We start from the raw sequence: 26,782 nt of genomic DNA on the forward strand, positions 1-26,782 counted from the left end.
CATGATGGCTCTTAGAGGTGGGGCCTTCTTGATGGGATTAGTGCCCTAATGAGAGACAGAGCACTCTCTTTGTCTCTCTCTATCTCTCTCTCTCATTCACTCTTTACATATATATGTACTAGGGAAGGGCCAGATGAGGACCAGGAAGAGCTCTGCCCGCAGACACCTTATCATCCAGCATCTCGATCTTGGATTTCCCATTCTCTGGAACTGTGAGAAATTGTTGTTTAAGCCACCAGTCTATGGTATTTTATTACAGCAGCCTGAGCAGACTAAAAACAATTGTGGGACTTCTTAGCAGGAAGGGACATTGAGTACTGTTTGATTGAAACCTCTCATTTTGCCCACTTATTTGTTCATTTATTAATATCAAGTTTCTACTTCTATGACAGGCCTTGGGAATATATGATGCGTGAAATAGAAATGGTCACTGATCTTAGAGAAATTATCATTTATTCGGGGAGTCAAATATTAAAGAGATTTTTAAAGAATTTGAAATTTGCAAATAAAGTTATGAGGAAGTATAATGAATTTTGGGGGTTTTTTGGTATTTTTCTGAAGTTGGAAACAGGAGGCAGTCAGACAGACTCCCACATGCGCCCGACCGGGATCCACTCAGCACGCCCACCAGGGGGCGATGCTCTGCCCATCTGGGGCGTCACTCTGTTGCAACCAGAGCCATTCTAGTGCCTGAGGCAGAGGCCACAGAACCATCCTCAGCGCCCGGGCCAACTTTGCTCCAATGGAGCCTTGGCTGCAGGAGAGGAAGAGAGAGACAGAGAGGAAGGAGAGGGGGAGGGGTGGAGAAGCAGATGGGCACTTCTCCTGTGTGCCCTGGCCGGGAATCGAACCCGGGACTCCTGCACGCCAGGCCGATGCTCTACCACTGAGCCAACCGGCCAGGGCTAGTATAATGAGTTTTGAAAGCATCTAACAGCAGGTCCTCATTTTGTCTGGGAGGTCAGCAATGGTTTCGCTGAGAAAGTGTCATTTAAGCTGAGCCTGGAAGGGAAAATAGAACTTAGCCCAATGAAAAAGTAGGATGGGGGAAGCCATTCTAGAGAGAGGGGATGGGAAGTAGAACTGAATCAGTGGCCAAGTGGCAGCCAGCAGGAAGCATATTGTGTGTGGCTCCAAGCCTGGCATTCATGCCATTCAACAGTGCTAGGCTTGCTTTAGCCCTGCAGTGGAGTCCGGCCCTTGCTCTGGAGAGCGGTGGTTCCATTCGTGGGGGCAGGCAAGAGCCCGGTGAGGGGGACATCAGCATGTGTGGGAAGGAGCTGGTTGGCCCTTGACTTGGGAAACTAGAGAAGCATGAGGGCATGAGGACCTTACCCAAGGGCTCGGGTTAGGCTTGAAAGGGAGGGTCAGGTGAGAAGTTGAGATCAGCTCTTGTCTCAGCATTTATTCCAGGCTTGTTCTAGACAGGGTTTATGGTAATTTAGAAAGATACTGACCTAACTTGTTTTGCTTTTTGGTGCATGTTGGGTGGATAAAATGTATTATGCTCACTTTGTTCAAGATGCCGTCGCCCAGGTGATATTAATGTGTGTTGGGGGCAGGCAGGATCATTGTAGCCTGGGGTTTGGTTTTAGGACTAAGCCTTTCCCACCCTTTTTGATATAGGGCGGTACAATCCAATCATGCCTCAGAGAAGTGACTTTGTATTAGAGACTTCCCTATTTTGTATATTGGATTAGAGGTTGTGAAGCTACACTATAAAATAGGGGCAGAACGGGGGCTTGCCCTCTCTTGGTTCCTGGGATGATTAGAGGAGAGAGTAGAGCCAGCAGCAGAAGGAGGCCACGTGGAGTAGGCCAGGAGAAGCAGCCAAGATGGCGGAGTGCTGAGTGAGATGCCAGTTTGTGTAGAGTTTGTATCTGGGATAAGGAAGGAGATGGGGAACTGAGGAGAAGAAGGCTGGTGAGCTAGAAACCTTTGATTCTAGGAAACTCGGATAAGTCAGTGGCTTTGTGAGCACTGAGTGTGACTGGGTTTTGGAGCCCACTGTATGTTTTTACGTGCCCGCCGGGTGCAAGCTAGGATTAAAGGCTATGGCCCACCAGTTTTTGGCTCCATGGTTTCTTTACCGACTGTCCGAATCCAATGCGAACCTGCATGGGCCGGGCGGCTGCTGCGATAGTGGCCCTGGCCTTGGATACTGGCTTTACAGTGCATATGCTAAGATCTCAAAACTTCATGTTTTTATAGCCCCCCTCCCCCCTTTTAAGTCTATCTTTGTTGCTTTATTCCTTCACTTTTTCTTTCCTGCTGGCTGTTAGTACCTGTGAGTACTTTATGTATGCCCAGTGTGGTGCTAGGTGCTGGGGTTACAAAGACAGTAAGAGACGATCCCTGCCGATGGGGAGCCCAGGACTGCAGGTCACAGGAGGGATGTGTGGGTGTTGGAGGGTGGGGGGAGGGGGCAGCTACCACCGGAGTATAAGCCAGGAGCACCTTTCCAAAGATTGGGCTGTGTAGGTGGCTGCAGAGCAAAGAGGTGCCTCTTACCTGGCTCATCAAGCCTTTGTTGAGTGTTGACAGCAGGTTGGGAGCTGTCTGAGGGATCAGGCTGTCTGAGGAGGTGCTCAGGGCTGGCTGGTCCGGTGGTCGCACCACAGCACTAGCAGAAGGATCCCTGAGGGTAGGAGAGCTGACAGCCAAGTACAAGGATCACACAAGTACAAGTACTGCCGAGTTGAGGACTCTGGCCCCCCCCCCCCCCCTCCAACTTGCAGTTTCTGTTTCTCAGGGTTCTGTGTAGAGTTAACTGGTTCAGAGAACCAGTTGGTTTAGAGCCTCTCCCATTTGGTGAAACTTCAGTATTGAAAGAAAATCAGGTTTCAGAATTAAATTTGGAGCCTTTATTCCTCTGGTGGCTTGAGGTCTCATGGGGGGACTTTCATTCGTGTATAAATAAAGTGACCTCTGATTAAGAGGAAGTGGTGGTTTCTTAAGAGAAGGTTGGACTGACCCTGCCCACCCAGGATCTCCTGCCTGGGAGAGGAGTCCCTGCTGGGGGCTGGTGAGTGCCACAGCACGTGAGTCTGCCTGGCCAGTGCAGGGAGCCTGGCCTGCGGGAATTGTTTGCTCTTTTTGGTTAGCCTGGGTTAAGGCTTTAAGGGGCAGCCTAACCTGGGGAAACCTCACTTCATGTTCGAGTCAGGGGGTTCTTGCCTACCTCTTTTCAGCCCCATCCCTTCATGCTTGCTGCTGTTTCCTCCATCCTGGCCACATCCTCCGTTGTATTCTCCATCCAGCTTGGAGCCCCTTCCCACCTCACCCAGTTAGAAACCACTCTTTCTTGGTGGCTTCCTTTTCAAATTACTAACTCAACATGCTTTTCTCAAATGAGCTACTTTTTTTTTTGAGAAGTAAATAATTACCTCCCCTTCCCATAATTGTTGTTTTGCAAGACTTTCCCCCTTTACATTTGTTTAATGTAGAAGTACCATTTATTTGTTTTGTAGGAGTCCTTTTTAACAGCAGGATTGGGAGCCATGATGACACTGGCTTCTAGGCAGACGAGTCTGTCATGCTCTCCAGGCTGTGATTGTTCATTTGGCATTATGGTAGAGCCTCTGTAATAAAGAATCACATTAAAGCAAGGTTGTATTTCTGATCATCAATTCCATCAAGTAACGCACCAAGAATTTTGGAAAGAGAAACCAAATTCTTTAAAAAGGAGAGAGAAGAGGACAAGAGAAGGCGATAAAAGAACCCCAAACAGTTCAGTTGTACTAGATGGTCCTTGTATTATTGTGGGAAAATGACTTATAAATAAAGGCCAAAGAGGAAAAACAAGCTGTGTTTGGTAGGTGTACTCTCTGTTCCTTGTCTTGTTTTTCTGTTCTAAAGTAGAGCGCTGTGTTGACGTAGGGATGTAACTGCTATGAATATTGATGGCAGCAAAAGCCTTTTCCCCCTATCTGGCCTAGTAAATAAAGCAGAGAGGATAAAAAGGGAAGCGGAATTGTGGAATTAGCGTGCTGTCTTCAGCTTATCTTGTTCCCTTAGAACGCTAAGTCTCCAAAACATATTGACAATCTCCACTTAGTAGTCAGGGTCTAATTTCAGTACAGTGGATGGGTGTTTTCAGGGGTTTTTGCTTCTGGTTAAAGCAGCAGAATAGCTCTTCCTTTTAGCTCTCAAAGTTAACGTCACTGACTCATTGACGCTTTCCTGGATCTCTTCTCCGTATCTGGTAGCCAAGGGGGCCCCTGTTCCTCAGAACATCCACAGAGGTGTGAATGCACCTCCCGTGGCAGCATTCCTCTTGGGGATATGGCAGGGAACAGGAAGAGAAGCCCTTGCTCGTGTGAGGTTAAGAGAATATGGAGAATAAACAGAGTCCTTGGAGGTGTGTGTGTGGCAGGAAGGGGGCATGCATGCTGCTGCTTTGGGAGCATTTTACAGCCTGCTCACCTTGGCCTGGATTGCTGGGCTGTGTGGGAGGGCATGAGGTCATGGTCAGGAAAGGTCTTCACAGGCTAGCAGAGGGGTTGGGGTGCATGGTTTCAGGCAGCACCAGGACAGGACCTATTTGTGGGGGAGTCTGGAGGAAGCGTGGGTTTGGAGATTATGGAGGAGCTAGACTTAAAACAATTTTTTATTAAAGCATCATTGTCATATAATGTTATGTTAGTTTCAAATGTGCAACATAGTGATTTGACATTTATGTACCTTACAATGTGATCACCAATGTAAGTCTAGTAACAATCTGTCACCATGCAAAGTTACGATATAATTGACTATATTCCCAGTGCTATACAGCAGTGGTCCCCAACCCCTGGGCCGCGGACCGGTACCGGTCCGTGGGCCATTTGGTACTGGTCCACAGAGAAAGAATAAATAACTTACATTATTTCCGTTTTATTTATATTTAAGTCTGAACGATGTTTTATTTTTTAAAAATGACCAGATTCCCTCTGTTACATCTGTCTAAGACTCACTCTTGACGCTTGTCTTGTAAGTTCGACAATTATATTTAAAAATACCACAGTTTTTACGCCGGTCGCATAATTTTATTTTGTGCATTTATCTGTCCCACCCTAAAGGCCGGTCTGTGAAAATATTTTCTGACATTAAACCGGTCCGTGGCCCAAAAAAGGTTGGGGACCACTGCTCTATAGTACATCCCTGTGTCTTATTTCTGTTATAACTGAAAGTTTATAGCTCTTCCTCCCTTCACCTTTCCCACCCATCTCCCTCTCTTCCTCCCTCCTCTCTGGCAATGATCAGTTTGCTCTCTGTTTCTATGAGTCTGTTTTTGTTTGTTTTAGTTTTAGGTTTTTTTTTATTATTCTGCATGTAAGTGAAATAATATGGCTTTTGTCTTTGTCTGATTTATTTCACTTAGCATAATACCCTCTAGGTCCATCCAGGTTGTTGCAAATGGAAAAATTGCATTCTGTTTTTATTGCTGAGTAATATTCCACTGTATGTATGTATACCACGTCTTCTTTCCTTTCTCATCTATCGATGGACACCTAGGTTGCTTAACTAATGTGTAATGAACTTAGAGGTGCATACTGAGCTTTTAAAACGGAAAACACACTGACTCTGGCTAACTCACAGCACAAAAAAACTTACTAGGCTGCTGTGACAGTGTGCTGAGAACCAAAAGGCACTCTGGAGGGCAGGTTAGGAATGACAGGGACCCTGGAAGGAAGAACTATGAACTGGCTTTCTGGCATGATCAGTGAGGACTCGAGAATGGGGTGAAGGCTGGGGTACTGTAGTGGGTGCATGGTTCCTCTGGTGGTAAAGAGGAAGGATGCAATGACAAGGTGCGCGGAGCCAGCCAGCAACAGAGGGGTAGCACTGTGGTGGCAGATGGCTCGAGCCCAGGGTGGCATAGGCAAATAGCCGTCACATATAACAAAGCAAAGTCTTTGCAGGGGAGAAGAGGATCAACCCTTTGGCCTTATCAGAGGGCTAAAGATGCAGACTTGCTCTTTGTCACTTACCTCTCTTAGGACTTTGTGTGCATGTTGAAACCTGCAGCCTCTCCCACCAGACGAAACCTTGGGGGACAGTGACCACACCGGAGACAGTTTTCTAATTCTGGCTCCTGGTATGGGACCCTCATGCAGAAGGAGGTGCTCACTGTTTCCTGGGCCAGATTTACTTGATCTCTTGTACTAGGCATCTTAATAGGTGAATTCCATGACCTCCATTTTCCTCACATTGGTAACTTCCCTCGGGTCCCGTGGAGGAGAATTAAGACCAGTAGGACTTTAAGGCCCGTATGGAAAAGTTTCATTACTTATGATTTTTTTATGTAGTTATTATTAAGTAGCATATTGCCAGGAAATGCCTCTAAAATTAATCATACACATCCATATTTCTATTAAAACTGAAGCTGGATAAAGAAAACCTTTATAAGAAGAAAGAGCCAGTGTTTAGACTGATGGGTATGTTTTCTATTCTCATGGAGTTGCAGGCGTTGGAACTAAAAAAGTTCTAAGAGTCATGTAGCCCAAGGGCAGCATCTTAGAGGTCTGTGGCAATCCTGTGGGAATGACTGCGGGGCTGTTAGAAGAGAGGATTGAACATGCATGGTGACACTCAGTAGTGGCATTCAAGAAAGGTGGCATGCCAATAAAGAGGCAATGGGCTTTCTGTCCTGAATTCACCACCCCTTACTGTGCAGATGAGGAAACTTAGGTCTAGAGACATTGCCAAGGTCACCTTGCTGCTCAGAGATAAAGTTGACCCTGACTTAGAAGTCAGACATAAACCCAAGAGCAAGAGAAGGTCAAAGCAGACACATCACTTTTTCGGAGGACATTCTGTTCAGACTGCACCCTGTGCTTTTCTGAGCCCAATTTGGCCCAGAAACCTCAGGAGGAAAACATGCTGCAGTTTGCAAATGTGTGCAAATAACCAACACTCCCCTTATGTCCTAGGCAGGCTCATAGCACATGCATCAGGCAGGTGGCAAAATACAGTCGTGCAGCCCCAAATGAAAAGCATTTTACACTTAGTTGCTTATGAGAAATTCAGTGTTAGAATTAAAATGCCTCTCTGGCCCAGGTGCAGTGTTAATTGTTCCATTTCTCATAATAAAATGTTGCTGGGAGAAAAATGCTTGGATATGAGAGATTGATTCTAATAACTACTTTTTTTTTTTAATCTTTTCTCCTCCTTCTCCTTCCCTCCCTTTTCTTTATTTCTCTTCACAGGAAAAAGTAGAATATGCCTTCCTGATTATTTTTACAGTCGAGACATTTTTGAAGATTATTGCGTATGGATTATTGCTGCATCCTAATGCTTATGTTAGGAATGGATGGAATTTACTGGATTTTGTTATAGTAATAGTAGGGTAAGTCCCTTTAATTTTGGGGAAATGTTTGTTTGGAAAGTGGGGGGTGGGAGGTAACAGAAACTGTCTCTTGAGGAAATCCGGCCACTTCTCTGTGCCAGCGATTGCAGCCAGAGCCTGTCGGTTCTCTGAAGGATGACAGTGTTGCTGTCAGTCTCTGGGCAGAACTGATCTGAAATTCTCTCACGGTTTTTACTCCCACTGTTAGTAACGATTGTGGAAGGAAGTCTAAGTTCCTAATATTAGACAGTTCATCTTACAAGGCCTCTGGTTTCCACAAATAGGCCAACCCTGCTTTTTATTTGAGTCCAACGTGTAGAGCTTTTATATTTAGCACCCGTTAAGTTAAAAAAAAAAACAGTAAAGAAGTAATAAATTCTTATAGCAGTGAGGTACTCTACTATTTAACATCCCTTGAGCGAAGCTATTAATTCTTCTGCCTTATGGGAAAAAATGTTGGCATGCTACTATCCCATTTTAAATAACAAAACAAGTGTCTGAATAATATCAGCTATCTGGCATGGAATGAAATAAGCCAGAAAATGCAGAGAAGCAGGTATCACCCTGAATTCCTGACACAGGAAGAAGACAACAGCAGTTTTAGTTCAGGAGAATGTTAAAATGGAAAACAGTGGCCTATTACTCTGGTCCTTCTGCACCTGGAAGTGTCACCAGGAAGAGAAAGATGAATCCGTGTTAGAGAAATGCTGGGCTTTTGGACCAAATACCCAATAGGAAAATAAAATGTATTCCATTCCTGAGTCTCAGTTACCTAGCTATAAAATGGGTTGCTCCTAAAATGACATTTGGTCCTATTGTAAGAAGTTGTTAAATGGGCTGCTTTCACCTCTGTGACTTGTTCTAACACCTTTTATAGTTGAGCAAGGTCATTTTTCTTTTGGATTATTCTCTTATCATAAATCCTTTGGCTCTTTATGGGAGACTAATCTAGCTGGATATTGAGAGAGTGGGATAAATTTTTAGCCTGTAATTTCATACCTAGGAAGTTAAAATGGGACCCAAAATGGTGGCCCAATTGGATAATTAGACTTTTGCGGGAAAAGGTTAGCTTTCACAAAAATCACCATAGTATAGTACATTGGCATGTAAGGTATCACAGCAAAGATAGTGCAGCCAAACAAACAGGTATGTGCTATCCCTTCCTGTATTTGGTGAACTCTAACAGGAGTGGCTAGCAGGAACCTTGCAGCTCTCCTGATTCTGGAATAATCTTTCTGTGCCTCTCCTGACCTTGAACTTTCTGGTCAGCTAGAGGATGGAGATGCTTAAGCTCCGTTTCTTTTGTCCCTGCCCTTCAGTCACCTTGGATTTTTGCCTGGAGACATTTTTCAAGCTGTAGTAAAGCACAGAGAGGGATCCAAGCACAGTGTAGTGGCCTCATTAAGCTGAGATAGAAACAAGAGTCCAGGGAGGCTGAAGTGGTTGAAACTTGAGAGGCACAGTGTGGAAGGGGAGGAAGCTATTCAGAGAAAGAGCTCTATAAATATGCCTTGGGGTCCTCTTGAGTTTTGGCTGAAGACTAAGCTACAATTACAAAGAACACTATTAGGGAACACCACACTGAGTAGAAAGATGTCACTGAACACCCTGGAATGTCAGTAGAGACTCCGGAGGGTCTTTAGTATTGGGGATAAACTAGCTCTGGGGCAGGGACTGGCAAACTATGGCCAATAGGCCAAATCCAGTCTGTCACCAATTTTTGAAAATAAAGCTTTATTGTAATACGGTCATAAACTTGTTTACAGAGTGAGTAGTTTAAACCTGAAATAAAGGGTGGGGCCAAAATAGGTTTATAGTTCTGAGTGTGTGAAACACAGTTTATTCTTGTATTATTATTTATTAATTATTGTATTATTTTCTAACCAACTGAGCTATCCAGCCAGGGCAATTATTGTATTATTTTCTATACAAACAACTGTAAACTGACTTTTGTCCCACCCTATATTTGCTATTTGACTCTTTAAAAAATAAAATTGCCAACCTCTGCACTAGGGTAAGGACTACCAGAAACCCTTGCTAATAATGTTTGGAAAGAAGCTTGAAAAGGAGAACTGATATGCAAGTAACTTAACTGCCTAACAGAGCAAAACTCCACACTCTTTAAAGGAAGACAACAAAATCCAGACACTTAACAATGTTCCAGCATCCAGCCAGCTATCATTAGATAAATGAAGAAATTTGACCCATAACCAGGAGGAAATTCCATCAATAGAAGCAGACCTAGAAATGACAGAAATGATGAAATTAGTAGAGAATTATTTTATAAAACTTTAAAAAGAGCTATTATAAATATGTTTATGAATTTAAAAGAATGCATGACAACAATGATGCAAGATGAAACAGTATAATAAAACAACAACAAATGGGACTTCAAGAGCCGACAAATAATTGCAATGAAAATCCTCTGGATTGGCTTAACAGTAGGTGAGACACAATAGAAGAAAAGAATCAAGCAACTTGAAGACATTGCAATAACACGAAGAGTAACTGATGGATAAAACAATGACCACCACCTTGGTTCCCAGTGAGGCAATGTCAAGTGCTCTAGCATACATATATTTGGGATCCCAGAAGAAAGGAGACAGAGGGAAGGCAGCAAAAAATATTTGAAGAAATGACTCCAAATTTTCTAAATATGATAAAAAATACTAATTCAAATAGTATTCAAGAAGCTCAACAAAGCCCAAGCAAAATAAGCATAAAGAAAGCTACATCGAGGCAAATTGTAATTATAATTGAATTGCTAACAACTAAAGATAAAAATCTTAAAAGCAGTCAGAGGAAAAAAGATAACAGATTTTTTGTCATCAACTATGCAAGCCAGAAGACACTAAAGAAACATCATTAAAGTGCTAGGGAACTTACACTTCTTATTCTGTCAAGATATCTTTCAAAATTCAAGTAAAAACAACAACTTTTTTAGACAAACCAAAGCTAAGAATTCATCACCAGTAGACCTGCATCTTAGTAAATGTTAAAGGGACTTTTTCACATTGAAGGAAAATGACACCAGACAGAAATATGGATCTACACAACAGGAATGAAGAGTGCCAGGAAGGGCAATCTTGAAAATGAAAACATTGTTTCCATTTAAAATCTTTTTTTAACTTAATTGATCATTTAAAGGAAAAATAGTAACAATGTATTGTGGGGTTCATACCTTCTATAAAAGTAAAATACATGAGAACAATAATACAAAGGACAAGAACAAGGAAAAAGAGCCAAACACGATTGCAAAGTGCTTGTGTGGTAGGTGGAGTTGACAAAATATTACTTGAAGGTAGATTGTGATAAATTGAATATGTATATTGTAAACCCTGGAGCATGGGCCACCCAACTTCAGCCCATAGACCAAATCTGGTTTACTGCCTTTTTTTTTTTTTTCACATTGACAAGGTATTTTGCTGTTTGCTTTAGTAGATAAAATTTTATTGGAAGACGGTCACACTCACTCATATCTATTGCTATTTGGTGTTAGGATGGCAAAGCTGAGTAGTTGTGACAGAGACTGTGTGGCCTGCAAATCCCACAGTGGTTACTCCCTGGCACTTTAGAGAGGTTTTTTGCTGACATTTGCTTTAGAGGAGCCACTGGAAAAATAAAGACGTATAGCTAACAGGCCTATATTGGAGGAAATTAAATGGATTAAAAAAAATAGCTCTATCCAAAAAAGGCAGGAAAAAAAAAGGAACAATGGACAGAGCAATAGAAAAGAAATAGCAAGATGATAGATTTAACCCAGCTTTATAAACCCTTGTTAGAATCCAGAGTTTATCAGGTTTTAAATGTAAAAGAACGTGTACTCTGCCGTGTCTATAAAACTACTTTAAATATAAAGAAACAAACAATTTGAAAGTAAAAGGACAGAAGAATACATAGTATGCAAAAACTAATAAAAGTTTGAGTGGCTATATTAATATCTAAGTAGTCTTCAGAATAATGAATATTATCAAGGATGCAGAGAGACATTTCATAATGATAAAAGTCATTTCATAAAGATGTAATAATCTAATATAAAACAACAGAGCTTCAAAATACACAAAGCCAAAAATAATGGAGGGAGGAAGAGACAAATCTACAATTGTAGTTGTAGATTTTAATACTCTAGAGGAGTGTTAATAGAACATGTAGACAGAAAATCACTAAGGAAGAAAGATTTGGATTGTACCATTAGCCAGCTTGACTTAATTGACATTTTAGAACACTCCACCAACAAGAGCAGAATATACATTCTTTTCACATGCACATGGACTATCAACCAAGAGAGACATATTCAGGGACTTAAATCAGATCTTGGTGAATTTAAAAAGATGAAAATCAAAGTTATGTTTTCTAAATAAATTTAGCAATGGGTAAAAGGCCAGTATGAAAAAGCCTTGGCCCTGGCCAGTTGGCTCAGCAGTAGAGCATTGGCCTGGCATGTGGAAGTCCTGGGTTCAATTCTCAGACAGGGTACATAGGAGAAGCAACTGTCTGCTTCCTTTCCCCTTCTCTCCCTCTTCCCCTCTTATAGCCAGTGGCTCAGTTGGTTCTCTCCCCCTCCCCCTTATCTTTCTCCATTTCCCTCTTCTACCCCACCTACCACCCACAGCCATGACTTGAATGGTTTGAGCAAGTTGGCCTCAGGTGCTGAGGATGGCTCCATGGCCTTGCCTCAGGTGCTAAAAATACCTTGGTAGTGGAGCAATGGAGCAGTGGCCCCAGATGGGCAAAACATCACCTGGTAAGGGGTTTGCTGGGTGAGTCCTGATCGGGGCGCCTGTGGGAGTCTGTCTCTCTGCCTCTCCACCTCTCACTTAATAAATGAAAAAAAGAAAAAGCCTGAGAACTTCTATGTAATAGTCATGAACAACTGGAAAATGAAAATATAAAGACTACTATTTACTATACTATTAAAAACATGAAATATTTAAGGATAGCGCACTGAAAATGACTAAACCCTTCTGAGAAGAAGTAAAGATAGAATGATGTACTGTGTCATGGATTAAAAGACTCAATGTTGTTAGGATATCAGTTCTTCTCAAATTAATCTGTAGATTTAATCCTAATCTAAATCCCGGCAAGACTGTTGTAGAAATTGACAAACGTATTTAGAATTTTTTTTTTTTAAATGTAATGCCGTTTATTTAACTTCAAAAACATTTCAGCATTCTAAACATACAAAAAAATAACAAAATGTTGCAAATTGTGTTTAGTACAGAAGGTTCCTGAACTTTCATCAATGCAGTGGCTTTTTGCTGACAACAAAGAGTTCTAGTTTGTTTTATAACAAACAGGTAAAAACTACAGCACTTAACTAAAATCCAAACACTTCTCATGCCAGCTGACCCCCCTTCCACAGCTAAGAATGGCAAAATGCTATGTCACTATATACAAAAACAAGACAACCTGAAGCTAAATGGATGCCCACTGCAGTGTCCACAGGTCCAGCCTCACATTGAACGCCCTGAGCTACAGCCCCTCCAAAAGGCATCTTCCCCACATTCTCAACGCCAAGCAAAGAGCATCAAAAGCTTGTCTTGGTTGTTTTGTTCTTTTTTACAAACTATAGCTATGTACAGTTGATAACCCAGGATTTCTAGACAATAACCATATAGATACTACCTTACTGATTAAAGAAAATGGCAAAAACATTTTTAAATGCCTTGTCACACCAACAGCAAAGTGCACAGAGTGAGGAGAACACGAGAGCCTTTTCATTTTAAAAATGTTTGGAAATATGTACAACTTTGATACAGTTTCAGGGTGCTCCAGACACCCATGGCCACTTCATGTAAACCACTGACAATTTCTAGAGCACTTTGAAAGACTACATATATGATCATGATCCAATTGTGTGATTAATCCTAATGAGGGCAACAGACACCTCTTAAGAGCTGTTGTCAATTACAGCGCTCCCCTACTCTAAGGTATTCACAAGGAGACAGATATAAAGTTTTTTTATTCATCTTCCTCTTCCTCCTCCTCCTCTTCCTCCTCCTCCTCCTCCTCTTCCTCCTCGTCTTCATCTTCCTCTTCCACCTTTTTCCGGGCAACTTTAGCAGGACCCTTTGCCCCATCAAATTTTCCTTTAGATTTATAGTCGGCAACATCCTTCTCATACTTCTCCTTCAGCTTTGCAGCCTTATTGTTGTAAGGCTGCTTTTCATTGTCACTTAAGTTATTCCACATCTCGCCCAGCTTCTTTGCCACATCTCCAATAGAGATGCCAGGGTTTGTGGATTTGATCTTGGGGCGGAACTCTGAACAGAACAGGAAGAATCCAGACGGTGGCCTTTTGGGAGCATTAGGGTCCTTCTTCTTCTTGCCTCCCTTAGCTGGTCCATAATCCTTCATTTCCCGATCATAGCGTACTTTATCTGCCTTTGCCATCTCATCAAATTTAGATTTCTCTTTCCCTGACATTGTCTTCCACCTCTCGGAGCACTTCTTAGAAAATTCTGCAAAATTGACAGGAACCTCTGGGTTTTTCTTCTTATGTTCCTCTCTGCACATCTGCACAAAGAAGGCATAAGCAGACATCTTGCCCTTTGGCTTCTTGGGATCACCTTTAGCCATCCTGACTGTATTGTTTGCCAGTCTGGGCAGCGCAGGGCACCCATATTTAGAATTTTAAGTGGAAATTAGAGAGGCTCTAGACTAGCCAAAGACATATTTAAGAACAAAGCTAGAACCTGGTTTTAAGGCTTACTATAAAACTACAGAAGTAGTCAAGACAGTATGATACTGGCATAATGAGTAGACATAAAGATCAATGGAACAGGAGTATACCCTTTTTTTTTTTTTTTTTTGTATTTTTCTGAAGCTGGAAATGGGAAGAGACAGTCAGACAGACTCCCGCATGCGCCCGACCGGGATCCACCCGGCACGCCCACCAGGGGGCGATGCTCTGCCCCTCCGGGGTGTCGCTCTGCCGAGACCAGAGCCACTCTAGCGCTTGGGGCAGAGGCCAAGGAGCCATCCCCAGCGCCCGGGCCATCTTTGCTCCAATGGAGCCTTGGCTGTGGGAGGGGAAGAGAGAGACAGAGAGGAAGGAGGGGGGGTGGAGAAGCAAATGGGCGCTTCTCCTATGTTCCCTGGCCAGGAATCGAACCCGGGTCCCCCGCACGCCAGGCCGACGCTCTACCGCTGAGCCAACCGGCCAGGGCCTGGAACAGGAGTATAGAAACAGACCTATTAAAGTGATTTTAGACAAAGGTTTCTTGATAATTCAGTAGGTTGAGGAAACTTTTCAATAAATGGCACCAGAACAACTATTTACCCATATTAAAAAAAAACAACTATTTTTACCTCATACTGTATGCAGATACTATGTTAATAGTTCCTAGATCTATATGTGAAAGACAAAACTATAACATTTTTAGGATAAAATCTTTATGACATTGGGGTAGGCAGAGACTGCTAGGACACAAAAAGCACTAGCCATAAAAGAATAATTAGACCCGGGTTCGATTCCCGGCCAGGGCACACAGGAGAAGCGCCCATTTGCTTCTCCACCCCTCCGCCGTGCTTTCCTCTCTGTCTGTCTCTCCCCCTCCCGCAGCCAAGGCTCCATTGGAGCAAAGATGGCCCGGGCGCTGGGGATGGCTCTGTGGCCTCTGCCCCAGGCGCTAGAGTGGCTCTGGTCGCAACATGGCGACACCCAGGATGGGCAGAGCATCGCCCCCTGGTGGGCAGAGCGTTGCCCCTGGTGGGCGTGCCGGGTGGATCCCGGTCGGGCGCATGCGGGAGTCTGTCTGACTGTCTCTCCCTGTTTCCAGCTTCAGAAAAAATGAAAAAAAAAAAAAAAAAAAAAAAAAAGAATAATTAAATTTTGGACCTTATCAAAATTTAAAACTTTTCTTCAAAAGACAGTGTTAAAAAAAATGAGAAATGGCCCTGGCTGGTTGGCTCAGTGGTAGAGCGTCAGCCTGGCGTGCAGGAGTCCCAGGTTCAATTCCCCGCCAGGGCACACAGGAGAGGCGCCCATCTGCTTCTCCACCCCTCCCCCTCTCCTTCCTCTCTGTCTCTCTCTTCCCCTCCAGCAGCCGAGGCTCCATTGGAGCAAAGATGGCCTGGACGCTGAGGATGGCTCTATGGCCTCTGCCTCAGGCGCTAGAATGGCTCTGGATGCAACAGAGCGATGCCCCAGAGGGGCAGAGCATCGCCCCCTGGTGGGCATGCCGGGTAGATCCTGGTCGGGAGCATGGGGGAGTCTGTCTGACTGCCTCCCCGTTTCCAGCTTCGGAAAAATGAAAAAAAAAAATGAGAAAGTAATGCACTGATTGGGAAAATAAATCACAGTACATATATATGACTAAGGATTTGTATTTAGACTATATAAAGAACTCTTAACTCAAGAAGACAACCCAGTACATAAGTAGGTAAAAGATTTGAACAGAGCTTTACAAAAGAAGGTATGTAAATAGTCACCGAGCATCTGAAAAGATGTTCATTTTTAGTGATTAAAGAAATGCAAATTAAAGCCACAGGGACAGCAGTTACATTGGCATACCATCACTAGTATTACTAAATGTGAGAAGATAGATAATACTTCATATTAACCAAGTTATGGAGCAACTGGAACTCTCATACACTGCCTGTAGAAATGGAAAATGGTGCAATCATTTTGGAAAAGTTTGCCAGTTTCTTACAATATTAATTATACACTAACCATATGACCATATTGCCAATATTACTACTAGGTAATCATCCAAGATAAGGGAAAACACATGTTCACAAAGAGACTTTATTTTGCCATAGAGAAAAGGTGGAAACAGCCCAAATCTCTTTCAACAAGAGAATGGATAACTTGTTGTGCTATATTCCTACAATGGAATATCACTCAACAATAAAAAGAAATGAACTGCTGATTAATGTAACAACTTGGATGACTCTCAAAAACATGGTGAGCAAAAGAAGATAAACAAAAAGGAGAACAAGCTTTGTGATTTGGTTTATGTAAGATTCAAGAAAAGAGGGAAAAACCCCAAGTGATAATCAGCCAGTGGGTGGCTAGCTAAGGTTGTGTGTGCACGGTGGAAGGAAGCCTACAGCGCGCCGAGAGAGAGAGAGAGAGAGAGAGAGAGAGAGAGAGAGAGAGAGAGAGAGAGAGGGAGGGAGGGAGGGAGGGAGAACGGTCGCAGACACTGGGTATCTCGATTGTGGTGTTGGTTACTTGGACTTATACTTTTGTCAAAACATGTCACTGTATGCTCTAAATGGATGTGTTTATTATAAATTGGCAGCAATAACATTATTGAAAAAGTAAAAATACTATCAAGGAAACTAAAGTAGAACTAAACTCATTGGTCTTTTTTTTTCTCATTAAATATGAAAGACTTTAGAACATCAGATTATTCTTCTAAAAGATGCACTAACCTGTAGTCAGAGAGTGGAAGAAAAGTTAAAAAGAGTGAAAAATTAAATAATGTCTTTATTTGAATCAAATTCCTACTCCCAAAGTTTCCAACTGCAGACCCTGTCTCAATCTAATGGATTTTCTGTTCCAAGTCAGCCATGACCTGCTTTTGTCAAGATTCCTAATAACAGAGACAGTAAGAAAGTAGTAATTGATATGTCTAAAATGTTAACTGTTAATAGTGACCACAGGAGGACTCAATGGGTCTACCAGAGCTGGTATTATTATTCCCTGTCTAGGAAAGTTTAATCGGAGCCAACTCTTATCCCCTACCTCTAATTTTTCAATAAATAGATATTTCAAGCAATCAGGTTCCTAAGCTCATTCTGGTGCTTCTGACTTGAGTCAGGTTAGGTAGTTCCTTGCTTATTTTTTTCTCTTGGGGTAAACTTTTAATAATAGGTTAGGATCAAATACTTTCTCCTCGTGTCCTTATCTCTTTAGGCACATGGTACTTTTATTTTTGGTTGGGGGTGGTGGAGTAGAATCACAGAATATTAGGGTGGGGAGAAGGTAGGGCTCTGGATCATTTAATCCAGGCTTTTCATTTCACAGAGGAAACTGAAGCTTGAATGCCCCCTGACTGATAGGAAGGGAAGCCAGCCCTGACCCCTTCCACTCCTAGCTATCTGGAAACAACAGCCAGCTTCCTTCTCTGACTCAGGCTTCTCTGTAATGGGAGAGAGACATTGTTCACCTGTTTTCAAGGACATTGCTGAAGAACAGGGGAGAAAGCACCATAAAGCATACATTGCAAAACACCGGTCCTTGAAAGCAATCCTAAATCACCACCTGCATAAATTACTTTTCTAACCCTTTGGGATGAAAATTCCTATGGCTGCCACATATTAGAAAAGTTGGAGGCCTTCTTTTTTCTCCCTTCTTTGTTTTCCTGAAGCTATGTGCTTATTTTGGAGGGAGACTTTTAACTGTAGCCTTGCTGCAGGGGTTTACAGCGATTAAAAAACTGCTGATGAGAGAAACCTGTCATCTGAAGCTTTGAAAAGGTAGAAACCTGACTTATTTCCTTTCTGCCCACCGTACTGGGTTCATTGCTAATTGCTGTAGGGCTATTAAAACAAATGACTGGTCTATAAATGTCCCAGAATGACATGACTGTGCCTGATCAGGACTGCAAATCAGACCACCCTGTGTTTTATGGACTTAGTGTCTTGGCCATCCAGAGGCATGTGAGTGGGGGCAGAGTTTCTGCTTTGGCTGCTAATTAAACTTTAGAAACCTTTTCTTTGTTGCTGGGCCAATCATTCCCACAATCTGATTGGCCACAGTTGGTTCCATTTGAAATGGACAAATTTATATTTATTCTGAAAAACAAGCCGCAGTTCCAAAGAATAAATGTTTATTTGAAAGAGCACAAGTAACTGTCAAATGAGCAGATTGCCTGAAAATAGCTTTATCCGAAAAACCTTCTGAGAGTAGGAAAATATTTGTCGTCGCTGCCAGATACAATGTTATTAACATTTCAAAAGATAAAATGATGGTATTAATACCTTAGGTTACTGCTTTTGGCATTGGCATCTGTGATTTACGTCATTCTGCAGACATCTCTTTGAGGGTGGAGGTGGTATATAACCGATTGATTAAGATTTGGGACTTCAAAGTCAGTATCGTGCATTAAATTATTCGTCAAATATCGTGAGCACCTCTTTACTTCTAATTTGAATTGAATTTATTGGGGTGACATTGGTTAACATAGTTATACAGGTTTCAGGTGCCCAATTCTATAACACATCTCTGTCCATTGCATTGTGTGTTCACCTCCCCTCCTCCCACACCCAGTCAAGTCTTCATCACTATTTATCCCCCTATACCCTCCTCCACCTTCCACCCCCCCACCCTGGCAAGCCTCATACTGTTGCCATGTCCATGAGTTTTTTTCCCTTTTTTTGTGAGTACCTCTTCCATATCAGGAAATGTTCTAAGCACTAGGCTGGAAGAGACTAAATGAACTAACTAATGAACAAAACAGACTAAAATTCCCTGTCCTTCGGGAGCCTACATCTTAGTGGGACAACATACCTGGATTTACATATTAGTTCTGCCACTACATAATTTTGTGAACTTGGGCAAATTACTTGGTCTCTTGAAGTTTGTTTCCTTGTACGTAGGATGGTGTTAATAATAATTCCTACTGTGTAACATTTTATGAAGATTAATGAGATAATGTATGTAAAGTGATTAGCATGTGGTGAGTACTCATAAATGGCAGCCGTTAGGATTATTGTTGTCATTATTTCTGTTGGGGCAATTCCATCTGTCGTTATCGGTCTCCCAGTGAGCCCCCTCTTCCATGGGGGTTGACTTGCTTGAGGATGTTCAGACAGGAGCTCAATCCCTGACCCAAATGGTGTTAGACGTAGGGGTCATGTTCAGGATTTACAGCCCGGTTCTTGCCTTGACCTTGCTTTTCCTTTATTTAAGCAGCAGGCATACAGAATTAGCCCATGTTCAAAAATAACTGGTTAGCCTGTTTTGCTTCCCTAGGTGACAGACTCTAACGTTTCGTTCTCTCTCCTTCTTTCAGATTGTTTAGTGTAATTTTGGAACAATTAACCAAAGAAACAGAAGGCGGTAACCACTCTAGTGGCAAATCAGGAGGCTTTGATGTCAAAGCCCTTCGCGCCTTTCGAGTGTTACGACCACTTCGACTAGTATCAGGAGTGCCCAGTAAGCACATTTTGTTTCCTAAAGCCAGGATTTTGTTGACTTTTTCCTTCTGGGTGGGTCTCAGGATTATGAACAGAGTGTTACAAGGTGAGTTGCTGTGCCCCAGCCGGACCCTGCAGACAACCTAGGAGGTCTTCACAGTGTGCAGTCCGCTCTCGCTTGTGTTCTCAGTTTAATTCTCGCGACAGCCGCAAGAGGGGCTGGCGATGATGTGGTGATGTGCCTCTCTGATTTTGTAAAAGAGACAATCCGCTCTTAGAATGACAAAGTAAGTGGTGGCCTGAAGCCTTGAGTGCAGGTTCCTGATTTCAGCTTGCTTTTCCTGCTCTGATGACACACTCCCAGGCCTGCCCTCTGAAAGTGGGGTCTTCTCTAGATAAAGGTGTTGGAGAGCTCAACTCACTGCCTTTTTTTCAAAAGTGAAGAGCAGCAGGGAGCTGGACTTCTGAAAACTCAGCTCTCCACTATTAGGAACTGTGCCTGTCCCACTCTGGGGGAAGAGGAGAATGCTTTTGTGTCCTCCCCTGTGCGTGGGGCATAAGAGTCCAGGCTTGACGGTGGTTGGAGGACTGCCGTGGTATGATAGTGCAGGGAGAGCCCCGACCAAGACCTGGAGCACAGAGGGGACCCTCGGGGTGAGAGATGTTATTACCCGCTTGGCTACGATACCTGTCTGTGCTAGGCCCTGGTGTGCTGCTTGCTGCAGACTGGCTGGGATGAGTGCCACCTGAGTGGGAACAGATGTCCTGTCTGTGCCCTGGCTAGGAGCTGCAGACTGCTGCTTCTGTAAGGAGCGTGGGGTATTCTTCACTGGGCTCTGTCCCTGATAGGACACCCCTATTAGGGACTTCAGAGGGCAGGTGTCCTAGCATCTTCCCAAGGACGGTGTTTGTGAGGGGGCTGCCTGCTTGCAGCAGGGGAAGGATTTGGGACTGCAGGGCGTGCCTATTTTTCACAACTCTGACAGCCGTCAGAAGAGCACAGGCATGGTTTTGTGCCTCCAGAAGTTCTTTGTGAGGTTTTATTGAACCTGTTGGTGCCAAAAGGCACCAGAAATTCTTTGGAAGATAAAATGATTTCCAAATTTAACATTTTAAAATGTAGGAAGTGGTATTTTGTGTGTACTTGTTTTTCCAGATGGTTAATTTATTTTCATTGAAAAAGATCAGCGCAAGTCAAAACCACAGAACTGTCTGGAAGCAATTGAGAAAAATAGAAATACCTTGGAAATGGCTGGCTCTGTTAGGGTGTAACATGGTTATATGAGAAGCTCAGTGAGCAAACATGTTCTTTCAGATTTAGTTGTTACAGCTTAATCTAATTTCAAAAGAACCACGACAACGTGTTTTCCCCCCAAAGAGCAAAGGACAGGACAGCTGGCCTGCGCTGTGCGTGGCTGCAGCCATGCAGGTGCTGCGCCCTGTGGGTGAGGCCCGGTGCTGAGCACTCGGGTAACATGGCTTTGGTTTGGCTTCCTCTCCTCATGAGGTTGTCACAAGATGACTGTCCAGTGCTCCTGGGTCCTCTTGAGAACCACTTTTAAAACTGCATTTCTTCCCCTTCCCCTAAAAATGTCTCTCTCAAACTTGACCAAGATCTGTGTCACATTCTTCCAAGGGTTAGTGGAGAGAAGCAGGACCTGAGCCCCCTGTGGGGACTTTTCAGCCCGTACTCTAACTGCTGTGGGAGGGAACGCTCGAGCCTCTCAGCAGACCCCAGTGGACTGTGGGGACAGGGTCGGGGGCCTCCTGTGGGGACTTTTCAGCCGGTACTCTAACTGCTGTGGGAGGGAACGCTCGAGCCTCTCAGCAGACCCCAGTGGACTGTGGGGACAGGGTCGGGGGCCTCCTGTGAGGACTTTTCAGCCGTACTCTAACTGCTGTGGGAGGGAACGCTCGAGCCTCTCAGCAGACCCCAGTGGACTGTGGGGACAGGGTCGGGGGCCTCCTGTGAGGACTTTTCAGCTCTGGGAGGGAACACTTGAGCCTCTCGGCAGACCCCAGTGGACTCTGGGGACAGGGTCGGGGGCTCTGGGGCATGCTGTCTCCCATGCCAGTTGGCAGCTGAGGTTCAGTGATTTCTTCTCAAGACCTGAAATAGTTAAAAATGCCTGGGAAAGTTGGACTATTTAGACTTATCTAGGAATTGTCTAGTAATTTCTGAAGAGAATTGAGACTATCCTATAAGGTAGGATTTTGTATGTGTGTGCAAATATATTATATATTCATTCAGAGGAACGTAAAAATGCATGTTTCAAAGAGAGTAGTTCATTTGCAGAGGTCTTAACCACTCACACGCAGTTAACTGTTAAGTGTTTATTGGAATCCTAGAGCATCAAGGTGGGAAAGAACCCTAGAGAACATCCTGTCCAACAGCATCACCTTGGAGACGAGGAAGCTGAGGCCTGTTAAGGGCTAGTGACTTGTGCAGGTTCCCATAGCTTGCGAGTGGCCAGACCCATGGTCTCCTAGTTCCTGGCCCAGTGTACTTGCCACTCCCTCCCTCTGCCTCTGAGACAGGGCCCCGTGAAAGCTGTACACCTCAATAATAGAGGAGCCTAATGTCGTGAAAGTGTACAGTTCACATTAAGAAACAAGTTCATTATCTCACAAGTTTGGCCAGTCTGACGCAGTAGAAGCTTAGATATAAACATATTCATGAAGCATGTGGCTCACTGCCATTGAGTTTAGAAGAGCTAACTGTTGAATAGTGGTTTTGGATGGCCCACCCATGTCTAAAAAATTAAAAAACCTCTACAATTTGATGAAAGCAGATGTTTTTCCCCTCTTTTTGTTTTTTCTAAAAGATGAAGCATTAGCAATAACCTTATTGATCATTTTTCCTCAAAAGAAACCATTTGAGCATTTCAGTATTCAAAAGCAGTACCTGGGATTTTGGTCCTAATGAAGATCTTGGAGAGATGGGCTGTTTCTGACTCTAAAATCCTCTTACCAGTCTTCCCTGTTCATCCAGCCCCTACCTCTTCCCTGTCTTTTCTTCTCTTTAATCATTGCTAAGTATTCTTCTCTCTGCTCAGTATGTTCTGATTTCTAACTTATTTAAGTCTAGCATCTCAGCTTATATTCATTCATTCTTTGGGTATGTATTGGGTGAGTGAGAAGATACTAGAAAAGGGCAGTTTGAATGAGCGTGAGACAGGAGGAAGGGAGGGGTGGGGAGGGGAAAGAATGAAGAAATGAGAGAAGAGTGAACTATGTAGAGTCGAGGCTCTGGTCACAGGTGGTGGTAAGAATGCAGGACACTAAAGAGGGGAGCCAGGTTCTACTGTGGGTTCTGGTTTCCTGCCCATCACTGTCTCTTAGTCTTCTGCCTCCTCTCACCCAAAGTGAATCTTGAGTGTCGCTCTGCCCACCACCCTATTTCCATTATCTCCCTTTCTCTTCCTGTACCATGGCTCTGAGTTTTACTCTGTGGTAGCTCCCAGGTTGTGTGTCCCTTCCTCATCATTCCTCATCAATCAAGGCCACAATGATCAATTTCACTGGTTCTAAAGTTGCTCTCGCCCTCTCCTTCCTCTGCCTCTCTCTTACCTCCCTCATTCCAGGAGAGCCTCCTTTTGACATGCTATTTTTGTTCAGGCATTAGGATTTGCTCTATGACCGTCTCTACAGATGCCTTCTCCCTCAAACTCAGTTGTTAAGTTCTGGTCTCCACTGGTCTTGTCTGATGGTGATCTGTTTGTCTGTCTGTCTTTCCCTTCCTTTCCCTTCCCTTCCCTTCCCTTCCCTTCCCTTCCCTTCCCTTCCCTTCCCTTCCCTTCCCTTCCCTTCCCTTCCCTTCCCTTCACTTCCCTCCCCTCCCCTCCCCTCCCTTCCCCTCCCCTCCCTTCCCCTCCCCTCCCTTCCTTTTTTTCGAAAGAAAGAGACAGGAAGGGAAAGAGAGGGTGAGAAGCATCAACTTGTAGTTGCCTTCACATTAGTTGTACGTTGATTGCTTCTCATATGTTCTTGACTGGGGCCAAACCAGTGTCCCCTTGCTCTAGCCTTGGGCTTATCATGCCAGTGACCTTTTGAGCTCAAGCTGGTGAGCTTTCAGATCGTGTGGATGATCCCCTGCTCAAGCCAGTGACCCTGCGCTGACAAGCCCGTGTTCAGAGCCAGTATTTTGGGGGCTTTGCTTCTGAGATCAGACCAGATCAGGAGCTTTCAGGGTGGTATGGCATTAGATACAACCTGGGGGTTTTGAATCGGTGACCTCAGTGTTCTGGTTCAATGCTTTGTTCACTGTGCCACCACTGGTCAGGCTGCCCCATTTGTCTTTCTAAAGAAGGGATGCCTTTTGCAAATGGACTAATGTCTGGCCCCGTAACTGAGATTCACAGACCTGGAGCTACCTAGCTGCAATCTGCTTTTCTTTCCTGATCTTCGTCCCCACTGTGTGCCCACCAGCCAAGACTCCCTGCCCTCCAGCCCACGTGGCATGAGCTCATTTCTGTGCTTTCGGTGCTTTCTCCCCTCTGCCTGGCATAGCCTCTCTCCTGCCCTCCTGTGGGACGCTGCCTTCCTCAGCCCCAGTCTCTGCCAAGAGGGGGCTGCTGCCCAGTCCTCTTTCTTCTCCCAACTCAGAAGCAATACTTTCAGCTATTGTTAGTTGTAACTGATGTTATTCATACAGCATCTATGTGCTACCTTTAATTTATGTTTAATTATTACATCTCCTTCTAGAACACAACCTCTCTGAGAGAAGGCACTTTATGTAATACATCCTCATATCTTCCAAAGTACTAACGTATGCTTGCCATGTGGTAGATATTCAAGAAATTTTGTTGAATGGATGAACAATTGCATAAACGAATGACTGACTTTGATATTGGACAGTTCTCTCTCTAGGCCTTAGTTATGCCATCTGTCAAGTGAGGGAGTTGGATTAAATGATCTTTAAGTTTTCTTTTTAATTTATCTCACATCCAGGTTTCACACTAAGTAAAAGCTTTGAAGTATCTCTTTGAGTTTTATTACTGTGTGTCATATGCAAAGCAGGCACCATTAGGAATTATATATGTGCATCACTGAAGTTTCTTCCTGGCTCACAAACTTATTTCTCTCTCTCCTAGGTTTACAAGTTGTCCTGAACTCCATTATAAAAGCCATGGTTCCCCTCCTTCATATAGCCCTTTTGGTATTATTTGTAATCATAATCTATGCTATTATAGGATTGGAACTTTTTATTGGGAAAATGCACAAAACATGTTTTTTTGCTGACTCAGGTGAGTAATGAAAATAGTAGCTAACCCAGCTTTTAAAAAAATTAGATTTTCTCCCAAACAACTTTTGTGGTTTTGGGAAAATCTGAAACAAAATGAGAGTGAGAGAAAAAAAAAGCCCCAAATGTACCAGTAAATTTACTGAGCCAGTTTTTGGTGTGGATTATGTTCAGAATAAATGAGAAACAAGAATTTAATCTCCTTTTATGTCCTGATTTCCCATGTAATGTGTTGTGGCAAACAAGATAAGGGGACCCCCAAAACTAGAACATGAGGCAAATCAAAAGCATTGATCTATGGAGCCTTGAGGAAGGTGCTGTGGGTGACACAGAGGGGAGAGCTGTGGACTCTGCATGTGGGAAGTGGCAGAGTCCACGGAGGAGGCTGTGGGAAGTGGACCTTGATGGGCAAGTGGGATTCTGAGCCAGCAGAGACGCGAGGTAGGGTGTTCCAGGCTCTAGCAAGGGTACTCTGCTTCCTCAGGCTTAGGTGTCCCCATGTTCCTTTCCTGGGTGGTGATGCCTTCTTGCTCTGTTTGCAGATATCGTAGCTGAAGAGGACCCAGCACCGTGTGCGTTCTCAGGGAATGGACGCCAGTGTACCGCCAATGGCACGGAGTGCAGGAGCGGCTGGGTTGGCCCAAATGGAGGCATCACCAACTTTGATAACTTTGCCTTTGCTATGCTCACCGTGTTTCAGTGCATCACCATGGAGGGCTGGACAGACGTGCTCTACTGGGTAAGCAGCATGGGGAGAGAGTCAGTGCAGTGTTCTTTCTACTGGGTGCGCAGCGTGGGGAGAGAGTCAGGGCAGTGTTCTTTCTACTGGGTGAGCAGCATGGGGAGAGAGTCAGTGCAGTGTTCTTTCTACTGGGTAAGCAGCATGGGGAGAGAGTCAGTGCAGTGTTCTTTCTACTGGGTACGCAGCATGGGGAGAGAGTCAGTGCAGTGCTCTTTCTACTGGGTACGCAGCATGGGGAGAGAGTCAGTGCAGTGTTCTTTCTACTGGGTACGCAGCATGGGGAGAGAGTCAGTGCAGCGTTCTTTCTTTGGACGACAGTGTTGCACTAGCTAGAGCCATTGGAGAGCTGGCTGAGAAAAACTTGGAAGTCAGTTCTTTGGGAAGGGAAGCACACCCTCTCTTCACTCAGCAAGACTTATCATCTTTCCTGCTCAGGGCTTTAGTTTCCATTCTAGAAAGCAGGGTGTGTGACTTTGGTTTCCTGCACTCCTCAGTGCTGCCTGGGGAATTCTCGTGGAATGTGCCTCATAGTCCCTTTTTGGAGGGGCCCCAGAAGGCCAGGGCTGTCCTGATTAAACTCTTAGAGAGCCAGGGTTATTTCCTAGGTTTAGAAGCTTCCATGGGCTAAAATTGATCTTTTGTACCTAAAGGCAGGCTGCCTTACTGGAATCCTAAAGAGAAGTAGGAATCATAAATTGCATTCCTTTCATGTTTTCCATAACTTAGCACAGCCCTAACGCCAAAATGGGTTTTTCCCTATTATAATATTTCCCTTGTATCTTCAGTGTTATATAAATCAGCCCAGCACAAGTCCTAAACTCACTCTCCCTTTCTCTTTGGAGCCTAAGAAGTCTGGCAGAGAGGGTAGAATGAAGTGGGGCCCATCCAACCTGCTGTGAAAACAGATGGACACCCTTTCGATGGCTTGGGTCTGGTTCTTCTTGATCCTGACAGCACCAGAAGGGTTTGCCATAAATGAAGAGTAGTAGTATTTTAACAGCCAATTCCCAGAGCTGAGTTTGTTTATTTACTTGTTTGGTTGCATTTGAAAAAGCTCACAGAAGTTTAGAAATTACTTTTCATGCCAAAGACTTGCTGGGAAGAACAGCTAATGTGTGGATTTTGAGCCTAAACCCAAGTCCAAATGAGATTAACTAAGATTCCAATCATAACTTGTTAAAGGCAATTAGTAATAATATACTTCTTGAATGGGAAGTCTCTAGTTATAAGGCCCACAAGAAGTAGCTCCTAAATTTTAGACACTTGTACAGGATTTCATATTAGTCTGTATCTTCAGAGAACAGCAGGTTTTTGCTTCCCTTCACCAATGAACACCATGTTCACAGGGTTGTAGAAATCCCTATATACTCAATGTTAGAGA

The 26,782-nt window shown here is 43.8% G+C and overlaps 1 protein-coding gene and 1 pseudogene across 10 annotated transcripts in view; one reads left to right on the forward strand and one right to left on the reverse strand.

Annotated features, from left to right (window-relative positions):
• CACNA1D (calcium voltage-gated channel subunit alpha1 D) overlaps positions 1–26,782 on the forward strand; it is a 355,364-nt gene that overhangs the window by 170,396 nt on the left and 158,186 nt on the right. For all 10 annotated transcript variants that reach the window (XM_066352103.1, XM_066352111.1, XM_066352110.1 and 7 more), the window contains exons 4-7: positions 7,188–7,327; positions 19,294–19,436; positions 24,511–24,663; positions 25,202–25,398. In XM_066352103.1, the coding sequence (XP_066208200.1) occupies positions 7,188–7,327; positions 19,294–19,436; positions 24,511–24,663; positions 25,202–25,398 (633 nt within the window). The remainder of the gene's footprint in view (positions 1–7,187; positions 7,328–19,293; positions 19,437–24,510; positions 24,664–25,201; positions 25,399–26,782) is intronic.
• On the reverse strand, positions 12,445–13,938 carry LOC136382335 (high mobility group protein B3 pseudogene; annotated as a pseudogene).

Source organism: Saccopteryx leptura, chromosome 10, assembly GCF_036850995.1.
Source record: "Saccopteryx leptura isolate mSacLep1 chromosome 10, mSacLep1_pri_phased_curated, whole genome shotgun sequence".
Classification (NCBI taxonomy): Eukaryota; Metazoa; Chordata; class Mammalia; order Chiroptera; family Emballonuridae; genus Saccopteryx; species Saccopteryx leptura.